Genomic DNA, 16,305 nt, shown 5'->3' on the forward strand with positions numbered 1-16,305 from the left:
TTCACCAATTTAACAATTTCAATCAAATTCAAAACACAATGAGGTGAATATTCAAACACACTTTTAGTTCTTGATTCATTCTTGTCTAAAAAGCCCATGAATTTCTTATAATAATGTGAAACTACCTGTAGTAAATGATCTAATAATTATAGGATAATGACTTGATGAAACTTGATTTCATTAATGTTGATGGTGGCGTGGCGACAAAGGCCTGAGAGGTGCGAGGTGGAAGCCATGTGATACTTTAGTAAATGCAGCGGTTGTTGCTGACTTCGGAATTTTGTTCTGATGCCAATAATATACAGGCTACCAGGAGTGGGAATAGTGTAAGAAGGAGATACGGTAAATTCCTGAATAAAAAATATAATTAACTGACTTATTGTGGTGTATTTCAGCAAGCAGAACATCTGACATTTCACCCTGACTGAGCTTCCCAGCTGTCCCCCTAAAGTAGGTCACTCTTGTATTCGAAATGCAAGAAAAGGATAATATGCCATTAAAATACCCCAATTACAAATTCGCCAGATTTGTTTACATAAAAATCTGCGGGCTATGGCATTAAATGAATCTTGCAACAGCTAATGCAAACACCCACTTGATTCAGCTTTCAAGGGCAGAGCCTGAGCTCAGGCGAGGTGGGGATTTTATTCTAGAGAATCAGCATTTCCTCCCAGGTGTATTCTTGTGGGGTTAGAAATACATTTTGAAGTGACACTGTGGGTAAAGCCTGTCAGGGATTAGTTTTTGCTATTGTTTTTGCCAGTTTAGCTCTGGTTAACCATGTTTTCTCTCTTGATTTATCTTAAAGAGTGGAGCTATTAAGTGTAGCAGAACCCTAACAAGTGTAGTTTTTTAGTCTAGTTGAGTAGAGGAGTTTTTAACGTCTCACTAGCCCGGGCTGTCTCCATATGACTTCCCCAAAAAACAATCAATCTTCTCATCTCGCTCCCGGTAGAAACAGCAAATACGTGTAATTCTCCTGAATGTTGAATGTTTTGAATAAATATCAGGAAACTATAGACACTTGAAGCCAAAACTCAATACCATGGAATATGAGCAGTTAGTATTGTTGCATCCAGACAAACAGCAGTTACTACAGGCTCCTTCTTCATGCACAACACACTACACCCAGTCCTCAGTAAAATCACCACAGCAAGTCCTCACACAAGGCACCGTGCTGAATACCTTCAAAATCCATGGGGTCGTCTGACATATCATCATCATCAATGGTTTTCAAAGCTGAAGGTGGACAGCACAGTCACTCACTACCTCCTGAAATCTTAACCTTACAAAGCTGTATTTCAAATGTGCTGCATAAAGACATCACCCAATGAGAATGTATTCACTCTCTTCTTGCTCTGTTCTGTTCTGTACCTGCTGCAAATTCTCCTTGTTAACGTAACTTCATGTGTATGTCTCACACTGGGCAAGTAGTGTCAAGTGTTAGCAACGTGTGCAACAGGACTCACCCTCTTCATCGGAGACGTCCAGCACTTCAGTCATGGTCTCTGGCACGTTCAGCTTGTGTTTCTCTGTCACCGTCTGGCAGCGGGAAAACAGGTCCCATTAGCCACAGTTCATACCATCTCCCTCAATTTATCCTTATTCACAGATTTACAGTTTCAAATTATATACTTTGAAAAGCGGTGTTCAGTGAGTGATCTGTCCATTGACGGAGCATCATTGAATGAGGACGTAGAGATAAAATCTAACTCTAGTTTGAGGTCAGTTTGTTATTGTGGTAGTGTGCAACGTACCGTGGTGGTGGTGATGATCTCCTCCGTGACGACCCTCAGCGTGTCCACTACAGAGATGTAGCCCAGCCTCCGAGCAATACCCAGAGCGGTGTTACCATTCTTGACAGAACAAAACAAAAACAAATGAGATGTGTGGACCTGTAGTAACTGTGTGTGTGTGTGTGTGTGTGTGTGTGTGCGTTTGTGTGTGTGTGTGTGTGTGTGTGTGTGTGTGTGTGTGTGTGTGTGTGTGTGTGTGTGTGTGTGTGTGTGTGTGTGTGTGTGTGTGTGTGTGTGTGTGTGTGTGTGTGTGCGTGTGTGTGCGTGTGTTTGCATGGACGAGTGTTTACGTACCACAGTTATAGCGTTGGGCTTGGCGCCGTGTTGCAGCAGAACGTTAATGATGTGTGTGTTGCCTTGCTGGGCCGCCTGGTGAAGGGGAGTGTATCCATTCTGGGAGGGAACAAAAAGAACAATGTCAAAATGTAAAAAAATAAACAAGACATTAAAAATACATTCTGTCCATTTTTATGCAGAACTGAAGTTATGTCCCTAACATCCGCTGGTGGCCGCTAACACCTGCTAACATCTACTGGTACCATAAATCCCAGTATTTCCACTGACATCTCCCTTTCTGTGGCTAGATTTTGTTTACATTTACATTTTACTATAATTGTTGAAGAACCCAAATTGTTTTCGATACTTCTAGAAAGTCAGTATTTAGTTATGAATGGTAAACTGCCACATATGAAGCTGCTATGTCTACTGCAACCGTCTGATTGTGGCTTCAGTACCTTGGTCTTGGCGTTGACACCGGCTCCATTCTGCAGCAGGAAGTTGACCATCTTGACGTTACCATAGTGACACGCTACAATCAGCGGAGTGTATCCCAACTGCAAAAACAACAGCAAATCTGATTAAAGTAACCAACCACCGATGACTCAAAATACAACACTGTTAGTGAAGGTGATCATTTCAGCAGAATTCCGTGATGACTTTGAATAATAGGATGTTGTAACCGGGAGGTGTGAAGCAACGTGCAGAAATAAATGAATAACAGTATGATTGTTCATACTTTGGTCTGCTGGTCGAGGTTGGCGCCGTTTTTGGCGAGGATCTCGGCAACAGCCACTTTGTCTTCCTGGGCTGCCAGATGGAGGGCAGTCAGGCCGCTCTGCATGAGGAACACACACACACACACACACACACACACACACACACACACACACACACACACACACACACACACACACACACACACACACACACACACACACACACACACACACACACACACACACACACACACACCAGTTACTATGTTCACAGTCCACCATGTCCTCTCCATCCTTTCTTGTGTTTTTGACATTTAAAAGGTTAATAATGTGTTGAAGCTGTGAGTGTATCAAAAGTACAGTAATGTATAGTATGTTATGATTCTGTAGTATTCAGACATACTGTAGCTTTAACAGAAGTAAGGCATCATAACATATTGTGGGTGAAACACGCTCATACTTTGTCATACTAGCAGAACAAATAATATTAATGCAACTTCCCCCAAAACACTTGCTTTGTTTGGTTGATTATTTCTGCAATGTTGACACATTATTGACATATTATTATTCAAAACCAACGCAGGTTACTACAATACCTTGGTGGAAACGTTGACCGGGGCTCCCTTGCTCATGAGCAAGGCGGCCATGCCGGCGTGGCCCTCCTGGGAGGCCAGATGGAGCGGGGTGACGCCCTGCTTGGTCAGGATGTTGGTCTCGGCTCCGTACTGCAGCAGAACTGTGGCGATTTCCATCTGGTTCTTCTTGGCAGCGATGTGGAGAGGAGTGTAGCCGTTCTGATTCAGGAGGACAAGAGAGAGGAAGCGGTGTCACGGCTTAAAGTTCAACAGGACTGCTTGTTGTTCAAAAACTATCATGAGCAGCCTTTGTTTTACTTTAGGTTCTCCAATGACTTTATTAAACTAATCTTATAATCTCCAAATGTGGCTTTATTTTGACTGTGAGCAAATCCTGTGTGTAGACCCAAAACCAGCACAGAATGTTTCCTGTTTACAAGTGGTGTGTCTCTGAGACACAGACCTCAACCATCGCGTGAAAAACTATTGAAGCACATCAATGAGCCGCACCGTTGTACTGGGTGAAATGTTCCTTCATTCGATTTTTAGATTCTTTTAGTTTCATCCATTCATAAAAAATTATATAATATTTAAACTGTATAATCAGATCAAATCAAATGATAAAGATACCAACAGCTTTGTGTTTGAAGCCCTTGTTTAGAAAAAGAAGAGCAGGAAGAGTCAGATTAAATTATCTCTGGTTCAGGTAGAAATAAATAATGGAAATAGAACAGAGGGATTTTACACAAAGGAGAAAACAAGTAAGAATATCTCATTGGGATGTATTTGATTATTATATATCCAAAGTTGTTGTTAGTGTGTATATCAAACCTAACAAAATCAGTTTGTTTACATTTTGAAAAGTCTCTTTGCAATAAAGTATAAAGACCTGATGATATAATGACCATCTCTTTTGCATGATTTCTATGCAGATTTACGGATTTCTCTGTGGAAACGCTGATCATGAAAAGAGTGACTTCCACTGATTCCAGTCACGTTCGTGTTGATGTGTATGTGTTCCAGTTTGACTGTGCTTTGTGACTGAGATGTAAATGTGAAAAAAAGGCGGGGGGGAATGTGAAGCTCACACTAGAAGGAACATTTATTTTGACCCTCTGTGTACGTTGTCTAGTACTTATAAGAGAAATACAGCTTCAAACGGAATAAGAGATGTGTAAGGGTGGGACATTTTGCAGCACATTTTCCCATCTGGACTTTTCACTCCAGACACTAGCTCTCAGATGTCAGCGGTGTTTACAGTGGGCTCTCACCTTGGCCATTGTGAGGGGGGACGCTCCTTTGTCCAAAAGCAGGAGTGCAACCTTTTGGTTATCGTAATGTGCGGCGACGTGGAGCGGGGTGAGGCCGTTCTGTGAGGGACGGAGGGTGAGCACACATGAATTAAACAGAAATCAGCACTGCATGAAGACATTAATACTATACACACAAACAAAGAGTTAATAGTATGAGTTCAAGGGGATAAGACTGCAGGTTGGGATGAATTAGAGTTATGTCAAACAGCAAAAGCTGGAAGGATCACTTGGTGGGTTCTTAATATGACGCGAAGAAGGCTTCTGTTATCTGTTTTTTTTCTGGGATAGTAATCGTAGTTAATCCAAACAAAGGAACGGCTAATTTAAGTCAAACTAGGCTTACCGGTACTCTCGTAGCCAACTTAACCTCAATACAGAAAAACAGTAACACACCACTTAAATGAACAGGTTTCTTACATTTACAGTACATGAAGGAAGAGGGTTCATTAACACATTTGGTAGCACAATAAATAAAAGTAGCACTTGATTCCACAGTAAAAACTACATGAATAAATACGAATGGTTGTTCATTTAATAGAAATAAGCGCTTACCTTTCCAGCAGAATCCGGTGGAGCGTGACGCTGGAGCAGAAGTTTGGTCACATCCAGGCTTCCGTACTTGGAGGCCACGTGCAGGGGGGTAAAACCTTTCTGTGGAGGGAAACAACCAGAGCCGGGAGATTAAGAAATGCCTTCATCGAAAGTGAATTGATGGTATCTACACAGACGTTTACTCAGTTCTGCATCAGGGGAGACTTTAAATGTTAACAAAAACTATTTTTTGTGTACAGGTATAGAAGAGGGATTGGGCCCTGAGCAGAGGATGAAGTCACACGTTTGTTTTTGTGTTGAAGCAGATTTTCATATTTGCTAATTACTGATGCATCATGGTGTGAAAATGACTGTTATCACCTTCCAGAAGTCCTTGATCTAACAGGAGAATTCCTTTAATATATAATTTTCTCTTGATGCTCAAAGGAACAAAAAGTCATCAGACAGGAATCTCGGAAGTCTAAGAGTCAGTGGCAAAAAAACCTGATTAAGAACATCCACCTTTCTTTCAAGCTGATGCAATTCTAGGTAACCTTAAACCACAAAATATGAAATACAGTTATTTAAGTGTCCATTTCACAATGATGCCAGCAGGGGGAGCACTTTGCCTGTCTTTAGTCACTGAACCAGTATAAATCTGACAGAAACCACATGACCAGTTTATGGCCCAGCCCTGCCCATGGAGGCAGCAGTCCTTTGTTTGTCATGCTGGATTATATCTGATGTAATGGGTGTTTGGAAAAAAATGGAAAAAAGATGGAGGCGTGAGTAAGGAAGGGAGGAGGGGGGGTTCTGATGGATGGATTTAAAAAACAAAAAATCAAAACAAAACATCTGTTATGAACGTGTTTGTGTGGACAGACAGTGGTACTCTTGCGTGACAACAACTTTCCCTGATTTGGTTTCTGTAGCAACAGCCACACCCTTCCTCCCCGGAGAGTAACCAGAGAGAGAGAGAGAGACATCAAGTGGAGGAGAGAACAGAAGCATTGGACCCTGACGTGCACTGCATCACACTGTGCTTCGTCCCCCCATCCGCGCTGTACGAATAAATTAAAGGACTGATGCTAAGGGCCGTGGCTGCCTCCCCTGGTAAACACCTCCACAGTGGTGACGATAAATCAGCTGATTGTGCTCGTGCACGATTCAGGGGACAAGCAGCAGCTTTAGCATTTCATCAGCCATTTATGAAAACTGGGTCAAACAGCCAGAGACCTGCAGTTACAGTCACACTGTTACCTCTTTATCTCTGGCTTCAAGAGTGGTCACCATAGGGCAATGACATACACCGCAAATACACTTTAAGACCTATTTTTAAAGAGCAGCTCCACTGGTTTTCAACATCATATTCAGTTTACTCATCAAAACTCCTGTGGCGTGCAGATTGAAATAATTGCACCACAAAAGGGTACATTGTATATTGGGACATGTGTACTCTATCCTTGCTGAGGTTTGAAGAGGACTAAAATATTGATCTGAACATTTTAGACACATTAAGCTTTCATGTGGATGTTTCTTTCTCTCTCAAAATATGTAAATTTTTCTTAGTGTAGCCAAACACAATCAACTGAAGGCAAACACATGAAGGACCTTCTTAAAAGGACATTTAAAAAAAATTGAATTCACCGCTTTCTCCATTTGGTGAAAAACACACAGAGGAGAACATCAGCTCCAATTGTTATAACTAACTGGCCCTTACAGTAACACTGTAGTTCAGTGATTGTTTTCTTATGTTCTAAAATGTGGCTTCTGGCTTTTTCCCACCTGAAAGTCCAGACCATGTTACGAACTAAGGTTCATGTCTTATTGTCTTGATTACATTTGATCCTGTTAGTTTTGGTTTCACATTGTAGTTTAGGGAGCGCATAAAAAAATGTCCTGTCATCACCTACGTGCGCTGCGTCTACCTATACTTGACATTGCTTTGTTTTTAGATGGGTGCGCGTCAGACATTGGCGTGTTGTCAGTTTGGCAAACTTTTTTTTTAATAGTGCGTAGGAAAAAGATGGTCTTTCCGTTTGAACAGAGCAAATTAATAAACCACTTCACTTAGTCAGTATGACACTGTAATCATTACAGTATTTACTACCAGCTACGTTATTTTCAAACCTATCATCGGAGGAAAGCAATCCCGTGAACCGCATCCTATTATTATTCTTCTTCTATTGATTAATGATGTCTCAGCTTGCGATTGGTCCTAAGGTCCAAACTATACAAAAAAAAAGGTTTTCACACTGCAACAAACCACGTTTCGTTTGATTGGGACCGATTGTTAGCTATGTAGCAATACTAAAACTTACAGGTAGCCCCTTTAAAGTGTATATGAGAGGATGAGTAAGAAAATAAATTTCTGTCCACCGATCATCAAAACATCAACCTCTGAACACTGACTTAGAAGTTAGTTTGTGTAAAAATAGTCAAATGTAAAGATGAAGCAGAACGTTGAGACAAATACACGGCTCATCCACCCACCTTGGTGGCCAGGGAATGAGAAGCCCCAGCCTCCAGCAGCACAGAGGCCGTCTCCACCTGCCCCTCCCTGGCGGAGATGTGGAGGGGGGTGTAGCCGTTGTTTGTGGCAGCATCAGGATGGGCCATGTGCTGGAGCAGCAGCTGGACAATCTCAGTTTTTCCCAGACGGGATGCAATATGTAGGGGAGTCTGGTCCTCCTACACAAGATAAAGTGAAAGGACAATGAACACTTTGTATTACAGTGAGTTATCCTGGATTGTAGAAAAAATAAGCTAAAACAAGGATTCCTAGTTTGTGCATCAGTATATAGTCTTACCCGAGCTCTGGCGTCCACCATTGCTCCGTTCCTCAGCAAACATCGAACCACCTCCACCTGACCTGCCCTGGCTGCCATGTGTAACGCTGTTTCTCCGCGCTGTACACACAATATGCATCATCATATCGGTCAGAAACAGTTCTATACATCTTACGTATGACATCTAAAATGAACTAAATTGGTTGAGAATTAATTACAATCATCTGTCACTTTCATGCACCCAGAGTCGGTTGTTTCTCATTACTCACAATGTTGCTGACGTCCGGCGAAGCTCCGTTCTGCAGCAGCAGCAGAACAATGTTCAGGTGACCCATGAAGGCCGCGACGTGGATGGGAGTCAAACCAGACTGCACACAGGAGGGAAGGTAGAAGAGAGAGCACAGGAAAAAGTCTGTGAGATCCAACTTTCATGAGCTCATTAACTGTAGCATATCAATAATATGCAATACAGTACATGATGTTCTCAGGTAATTGCTCATTAAAATCATAAGCATACGATACACATCTTTACATATGCATATAATCGACACTCCTACATCAAAACAACTTTTACTAAACCTAATTCCTGTAAAAATATGGTGATTGGTGCATGAACAGGCCGAACATCTACTAAGCTATCCACCTAAACCAGACGTGTAAGCCATCTTTGATTTTAAAAGTGACACAATGTACAAATCATTTCTTTAACCTTCATGCCAAAAAAGTTAACATGTAATTCATATGAATTTACTAAGTCCAAAGATGGCTAAACATTTCTGCCGATTTAGTTTCATTCATGTGTGTGAAGTACCTCTGTGATGGCCTGGATAGAGGCTCCGTACTTGACCAGCAGCTCCATCACCTTTACGCGGTTCTTCTTACAGGCTATGTGCAGTGGAGTGAAGCCATTCTGTACAGGGAACACAGCACACACAAACAGTAAAGGATGTATTGTACATAGGCGATATGAAGGTAGGTTTTGAAGGTAGGAAATGATTGCATGGGAGATCTTTATCGTACCAGAGCCCTGGCGTTGGGGTTGGCCCTCTTGTCCAGCAGCAGTTTGGTGACTTTGTAATGACCACAGTGCGCCGCCACATGGAGCGCGGTCAGGTAGTCCAATGTGACATCATCAACAGGCGCCTTGTGCTGCAGAAGATGTTTGACGCATTCGACGTGATCCCCTTGCGCTGCCATGTGGAGAGGAGACAGTCCATTCTAAAAGTGACAGAGAGGTCATTTAGTTTGATGGAGATAACGGGTAGGAAGATTTTAATCAGCAACAACATTGTCTTGTGGGCTGTGGGTGTGTACAATACCATGATAGAACCCTCCCAGGGTTAAATGTTTAACTGGGCCTATTAAAACTGCGCAATCCATGCTTTAACATGATCCTCAAGTTAGCAACTAGCTGCTGAAGAACACTGCTGGTGGAGACCAAAACAGAGCAAACTGAAAGATGACGATTTTTTTGCTTTGTGACTTCATTTGACTGCTCTGTCTGGTGGAACAGGCAAGTCTTTGTAAACCCATTAAATAATATGTTAACATGTGTCAAATGTTGAAAATAGGTGAATGCAGCCTCAAAGTGTTCTACTATACTGTTAACATGGAGCATTTTGTACTTCCTTATCCAGAATCATATGAGAACATTGATTATTATTTCAATGTAGAGTTCCAAAGTAAACAGATTTCCATGATTTCATATTTCTACTGTCTAGGGCCACGTCTTGTTTGTCACATAGAATGTTGGTAATATAATCAGTAACGAGAGCAAAATTTCCAACAAATGCATTTCCCAAAATGGCAGCTTCTAGGTGGAACTGAATCCTCTAACAGGTGATTGGACATGTAACTCACCTTGGTCCGGGCCAATAAGGGTGCTCCTCTCTCCAGCAGCACCTCCACAGCTGTATCATGTCCACTCCGAGCCGCACAGTGGAGGGGCGTGAGACCATCCTACAGAGCACATACACACTTGAGTCCATACTTAAGGCCATAAATAGCACTCTTCTACATTTTAACCAACCAATCACATCCACCCATTCCCACACATGTATAGCATTTCTATCACTATATCACGCAAGATATATTAGCAACCATCAGTTCAGTTCTCCCTCTCCACCTCCTGAGCCACAGCCGCCCCATTAGGGCAACCATGTTAGGGGATAGTGGCTTAACATCAACCTCCAGCCCCCAACAGGTGCTGTCACATGTGCATATATTTACATGCAGATGCAGCCAGACTAATCCAGGCTGGACCTTGTTTACATGGGTCTGAATCCAATATGGCTAATAACACATGTCCTTTTAGCCGCGGCACAACCAACATAACACCAAGCAGATGTCAGGAAATCCAGTGCGGTACAACTGAATTTAATCCACTGAGCCACTGAAGTCCAGCTGAACTGCAAAGAGCAGTTAGCTCCTCTGTTGGAGGTGATGGCAATGAGACGGCCGTCGTGTTCCTTCAGGAATAAGTGTGGAGAAATGGGCCCTGACCAAGTCAGGTGGAGGGAGGAGAAGATGCTTAATGTGTTTAAATACGATTTCCTTTCATATGACGTCAAATCCAGAGTTCAGACCCGAGATACTTTATCTTTATCTAAACTCCATTCTTCTTGGTACTTACCCTTGTTTTAGCGTCAATCTGAGACCCACGGTCCGATAACAGACGAACCATGTTAGTGTTGCCACGCTTGGAGGCCACGTGTAGTGGAGTAATCCCATTCTGCAGACAGGACGGAAATACATGCATGACACATTATGCATTTTAAGGTTACAGAATAATAAATAAATAAAATGTTATTGATTTCATAAAATAAATCAGTCATTTTCAAATTTTGAAAAATATATTCAATGATGTGTGTCTCATTGCCATAGAGCCAACAGCAAGGATGCCCTTACTGAATAAGGCACTGCGCATGGACTTTGGACAAATACTTCGGCATGCTGTGAGACTGGTGACTTGTTTGATACAGACAAAAGAAAGAACACATTGTCTTGCCATGACACTTAGCATTTTGGACTGGGGAAGAGGGGTAGGTGGTGGTGTCTACAGTTAATGTCTGTCACTTTCTCTGTCTGTACTGTGTCTTGAGTCATGAAAAGAGGAGGCCCCCGTTTGAAGAGGCCTTTCTTTGTGTGTGTGTGAGTGCTTGTAGAGCTTGAGCCCACACACAGAGACAAAGCTCAGGAGAAGAGGATGACCACAGGGCGGGGGTGCGGGCTGAGGGGGTCAAGAACTGAGAAAGTCTGACTGTGCATTTTAGCCCGTTATAGTACATGTAGCAGAATTGTTCAGATGACAGCGAGAGACCAAAACATTTTACATGAAACCCCAAAGAACACTACATTGAGCAAAAGCCTCAACAATGATGATGATTTTAAAATGAATTGTTGGTAAACTAATTATTCGGAGTTTCGGGTTGGGTATGTTGGGGCAAGACATTTTCTATGACACCATTCAAGACCACTGACTAAGCAGACCAGAGAAGGGGCAAAGTACAGACAAGCACATGTTACTCAAAACTCTGCACTTGGGTCCCACATTTAGCCAAGAGGTGCCCCCCAAAACTAGTGGCAAGAGAGCAGAGAAAGGAAATTCAAAAGGTGTGGATTGCCAAAGGGGTTGTTATAGGCATCCAAACCGTGATGGTGAGAGCAGAGCGGTGGTTTAAGGATTAGAAACCTATGGTATCAGGAAAAAATGCCAAGATCCGAGACACAGATGGATATTAGAGCCACTGAAGCTGGTGGTACTGCAAACAGGATTCACAATGAAGATGGTCAAGGTGGTCAAGGGACTGAGAGTTGCAAGAACACACAATTTATACTAGATATAGATTATTTTCTATGGGTCAGTCAGAGATAAATCAAGTAAATAAATCATAGGTATTCAGGGCTAAAATACTATAGTGAAGACTTGATTCAGGGTGATGTTTAGGTTAAGTGTGTGTGTGTGTGTGTGTGTGTGTGTGTGTGTGTGTGTGTGTGTGTGTGTGTGTGTGTGTGTGTGTGTGTGTGTGTGTGTGTGTGTGTGTTGTGTGTGTGTGTAGTGTCCTACCCTCGCAGTGAAGTCCACTGCTGCCCCTCGGTTCAGCAGGAGCGTGGCCACATTGACGTTCCCATAGTGGGCGGCGATATGCAGGGGCGTGAATCCACTCTGAAAGACAGACAGGAAAGAGACAGACACACAGAGATTTACTTCATGTCCCTGAATTCTGCCCTCTGCTTCTTGACCGAGTCTTCCCAGCATGCAGCAGTCGCACCAAGCATCAAAGGTGAACAAAATAAAACAGAAAACAAGAACATTTTAAAAGAAACAAGGATAAAGTAAAACAAAAGTCTGAAACTATTCAAGTAATTGTTTACAAAACCTAAAAACACGCTCAGACTTCCATGCAGGTTTTCAACCACAAAAAAAAAACCAAAATAAAACAAAGGGAACTTTTCTTTGGCTTCAAGAACCAGTTTGAAATGAAAAAGACGAAAACAAAAGCAGAACAAAGACACACAGATCACAGAGACCGTCATTGAGATTGACATGGAGATGGACGAACAATATCATCTACTGAGAATCAAATTATAGTGAAATCATAATGAGTGGGGGAACATGTCCCACCACCAAAGTGCACTATGTTAACTGTGTAAGTGTTAGAGTGAGCAATGAGAAATACATGAAAGAAGTTAGAGATCAGAGCATTTTGGAGGAGGTGTGAAATTCTTGCCTTACCTTGCCATTCTGTAAGTGTGGTCCGATTTAACGTGAAAAAGTTGTTTACAAAAGTGTGAAGAACACAGTGACTAACGTGATGGTTTAAAACTTTACACAGTCCAAAGCTTAGAATGGTGCAAATTAAAGTAGTGTGGATGCAACATGCTATTCAATGCCAGGTCTTTGGCCAAGCAGGTAATATTTCTAAAGCAATATGAGCCTCCCATGCCTTTACTGATTAGCATTGATTGTAGTATTAGAAAGTTACATGTCAGTATGTGAAATACCTTCCATAGAAATGCATGCGTTTGAAATAAGCTGTTAAGTGTGGAAAGCCAGGAATGCCAAAATTAAAATAAAACCATTTGATGAATTTAAATCTCCCATTAGTGCAAATTATGTATGGCAGAAAAGCATTGCTATTGCCAAAAAGAAAAAAAAAAACTTTCATTTTATTTTATTATGAAATGTAGTATTCATTAAAAAATGTCCAAATGGCAAATAATGTTCAATCAAAACATGAAAAAGGGATTGAATTGTGTTAATTTAACCTAATAGTCTTATGAAACTCAAGTGAGTATTGTTGGTTTTAATAAGCATTTTACAATAGAATCTTTCTCCCAGGCCAAAGTCAACCATCAACACCTCTGGGAGAAATGTAAAAAAACAGGTCACCATTTCAGTTATTTTAAATTTTAAATGTAAGAACCAAATTCCAACACTATGCAGGTTGTACATTGTACATTGCTGCTTTGAAAATGAAAATACAAATTTTGTTAACATTATGCATGAAAATTGTATGACAACAATCAGAAATAATGCATTTTCACTCGTCTAAATTAAAGTCAAACATTTCATTTTAAACTTTCAATGGGATTAAATGTTTTCATTTTTCTCTTGGCATTACTGGGCTTCCACCAATGGCAAACAGCATTTTGTTCTATTTACGGTCATTTAAACAATGTTTATACCAGGTAGTTCATAGTGCGTCTCTAGAAATCATGCAGCACAACATGAACACACAGAAGTACGAGACACACTGATAGACAATACACATTCACAGCTGTCCCGAAAATGCATCGGCACAGTATCCATCAAATCAAAACATGAGAGGAAAAAAATGTCTTGCTTCAAATAAATCTTAATAATGATGTAGTTCGAAAGATATTTCTAAACATGAAAAAAAGGGGGGGCTCATTGAGCTTTTCATGTAAACCGAAAAAAGGAAATGAAATACAAACAAACATATATATGCACACGAATAGTATGAATAATAAAATACAAAGCCAAAAGCTAGAGTGCTTTAGTGCAGGACAAATGGGCAGTCGCTTGGCCATCCCTATCAGCCGTGCATGGTGGAGTCTTAGTCTACCAAACGCAAACTGTGAGAAATGTAAAAATGATGCCAAATTTATTGACACCATGCAGTGCTGCGGAAGTGACAGAAATAAACGGTGGAAGAGAAAAAAAAAGGAAAAGTGGAATAACAAAAGGGATGAGGCTGTACAGTGAATCTGTGGAGAATTGAAGGAGCAGGTGTATACCTCAGTAGTCCTATTGACCATCATCTGGAGCAGGAGGAATGAGGAAGGGAAACATCAGGTCAGTTAGGCTCGTAGGACAATGAATTGTAGTCGGGTGCACAGCGGTGACGTGGCTGGGGTGGGTCACTCCCGTGTAATGTTCATTGCCAAGGCAGCGATCTCAAGTTCACACAGTTCAGTCTAAGAATCAGGTATTAGGTCTACAACTAATAGTTCTTTTTTTTTTTTACTATGAATTTATCTTTTATTTGTTTTTGCAATTAATTATCTGGTAATTATCTGGTACTTACTACAGCTTCCCAGAATCCAAGAAGACAGGTAATGTTTCTTGGGCTTTTCCAACCATCAATAATCAATACATTTTATTAAGATCAACTAATCCCCTAATTCTGTCAAGTAGTGTCAAGGAATTAATCGCATACTTTAAAAGTTAAAAGTATTGATAAAAGTATTCACTATTACATCAGAAAAAAATAAGTGGTCTCTGAAAAAACCAATCTGCTCAGTCAATGCTGTTTTGGTAAGAATGTTACATAACTCTCAATTTGTTCAGTTAAATATATTCCGGAGTTTTGCTGCTTTTCTTGATCCGGTATGACCAGTATGTGACCACTAGTAGCATGCTAGTGATAAACGTTTCATTTGGAAAATCAACCTGCCATTATCCTGTAATTGTCACCTTTTAAGCAAAATTGAGAGAGCTTTGATTTGAAAGGCAAATTCTGGTTTTATCACAACTTGGGACTCATTATGCTGCTTTGGTCATTGGTTTTTAATAGAAACTACATCGAGCACATCCAAGTTTAAAGGTAATAATTGAATTGTTCACCACATTTTCTCTTCCAAATATAAACTAGGGGGTTCGTTTACAGCTTCTCTATGTGTATGAGATTTATAATTTGTTGGATGTGACGTTGTCTAATACAAACAAGAAAAATAGCACCCTGGCTGTAATATATTCCCTCTGACAGCTGCAGCCTTCAATAAGAACCTTGGTTTGGTGAACTGATGTGTGAGCGGACCACTTTAGATGTCACTGGACTTTTGTCTCACAGTATTTGATAAGAACGGTGCCGTTGTGTGAGAACACTTTGTGTTTTTATCTCTATATGTGTGTGAGTGCGACTGAACATGCTGCCATTTTGGGCCATTCTCCCGTGGGCCTTCCTTATGACTCATAAAGAGGAGGGCTGCATCGCAACAGCTGAACAAATATGGCATTATTCTACATTCATGCATATACCCTGTGTTTTGTTACACAACAACATAATTGCAGCTACTGTAGACTCATTACTTAACATTAAGGACTGTGTAGTGCAGTAAATAGTGTTTCATTTTATCACCTTCACTCCAGCCACGTCACTTTAATCCACTATCCGGTATCAGAGAAACAGTCACAACGGAAATATTTCACTCCAATATTGTCCGTTAACTGTGTGTTCTAACCAATACCGGATTGTCACCTAGAACCCTTCCCCTCCCAACAACCATCAAACAATATTAGAAACAACCCCCACCCCACTGGTTGACATGCAGCCTTAGATATCGCCGCCATACAACCTGCAGACAGTGGCACACTCCATGCAGTGGACAGTGCTACACTTAGACACCGGTGCAGCAATGTGGGAAGGGGTGATGGGGGAGAAGTGTGTGAGTGGTAGTTGCATTTTCGAGAAAGAAAGGACAAGAGAGGGAGAAACCCAGTTAGTAGCAGGACCAGGAGTGACGTGGCAGGCACACACACACTGGATGAGAGAGAGACGTACAGGAAGAGAGACACAGAGAGATGCACAGACAGACTTATGGACACACAAAGGCAACTTCATGGGAAAAGGTCCCCACGACAAGTAAGTGTCTTCTGTCAAACACTACATCAGAGACATCGGCAACCGTACTTACACCTGCTGTAATTGGTTTGCTTGGTATCTGGATATTTTATCTGGACAAGAAAAAACTTGATCTGGATAAGAAAACAACTTTCTGTCATGATATCCATAATAGCGCAATCACAATAGTTTTGCGAAGGATGAAGACAAGAGGCAACT

The 16,305-nt window shown here is 41.3% G+C and overlaps 1 protein-coding gene and 1 long non-coding RNA gene across 2 annotated transcripts in view; one reads left to right on the forward strand and one right to left on the reverse strand.

Annotated features, from left to right (window-relative positions):
• LOC124851383 overlaps positions 1–16,305 on the forward strand; it is a 214,563-nt gene that overhangs the window by 48,194 nt on the left and 150,064 nt on the right. The gene's annotated exons all lie outside the window — the stretch shown is intronic.
• Positions 1–16,305, reverse strand: part of ank2b (ankyrin 2b, neuronal) — a 76,436-nt gene that overhangs the window by 42,925 nt on the left and 17,206 nt on the right. The window contains exons 7-23 of the mRNA XM_047338993.1: positions 12,066–12,164; positions 10,632–10,730; positions 9,860–9,958; positions 9,020–9,217; positions 8,811–8,909; positions 8,269–8,367; positions 8,021–8,119; positions 7,704–7,901; positions 5,232–5,330; positions 4,638–4,736; positions 3,388–3,585; positions 2,812–2,910; positions 2,531–2,629; positions 2,091–2,189; positions 1,758–1,856; positions 1,470–1,542; positions 1,186–1,239 (exon numbers count right to left, since the gene is read on the reverse strand). Coding sequence (XP_047194949.1) covers positions 1,186–1,239; positions 1,470–1,542; positions 1,758–1,856; positions 2,091–2,189; positions 2,531–2,629; positions 2,812–2,910; positions 3,388–3,585; positions 4,638–4,736; positions 5,232–5,330; positions 7,704–7,901; positions 8,021–8,119; positions 8,269–8,367; positions 8,811–8,909; positions 9,020–9,217; positions 9,860–9,958; positions 10,632–10,730; positions 12,066–12,164 — 1,909 coding nt within the window. The remainder of the gene's footprint in view (positions 1–1,185; positions 1,240–1,469; positions 1,543–1,757; positions 1,857–2,090; positions 2,190–2,530; positions 2,630–2,811; positions 2,911–3,387; positions 3,586–4,637; positions 4,737–5,231; positions 5,331–7,703; positions 7,902–8,020; positions 8,120–8,268; positions 8,368–8,810; positions 8,910–9,019; positions 9,218–9,859; positions 9,959–10,631; positions 10,731–12,065; positions 12,165–16,305) is intronic.

The sequence above is a fragment of the Hippoglossus stenolepis genome, chromosome 23 (assembly GCF_022539355.2).
Source record: "Hippoglossus stenolepis isolate QCI-W04-F060 chromosome 23, HSTE1.2, whole genome shotgun sequence".
Taxonomy (NCBI): domain Eukaryota; kingdom Metazoa; phylum Chordata; class Actinopteri; order Pleuronectiformes; family Pleuronectidae; genus Hippoglossus; species Hippoglossus stenolepis.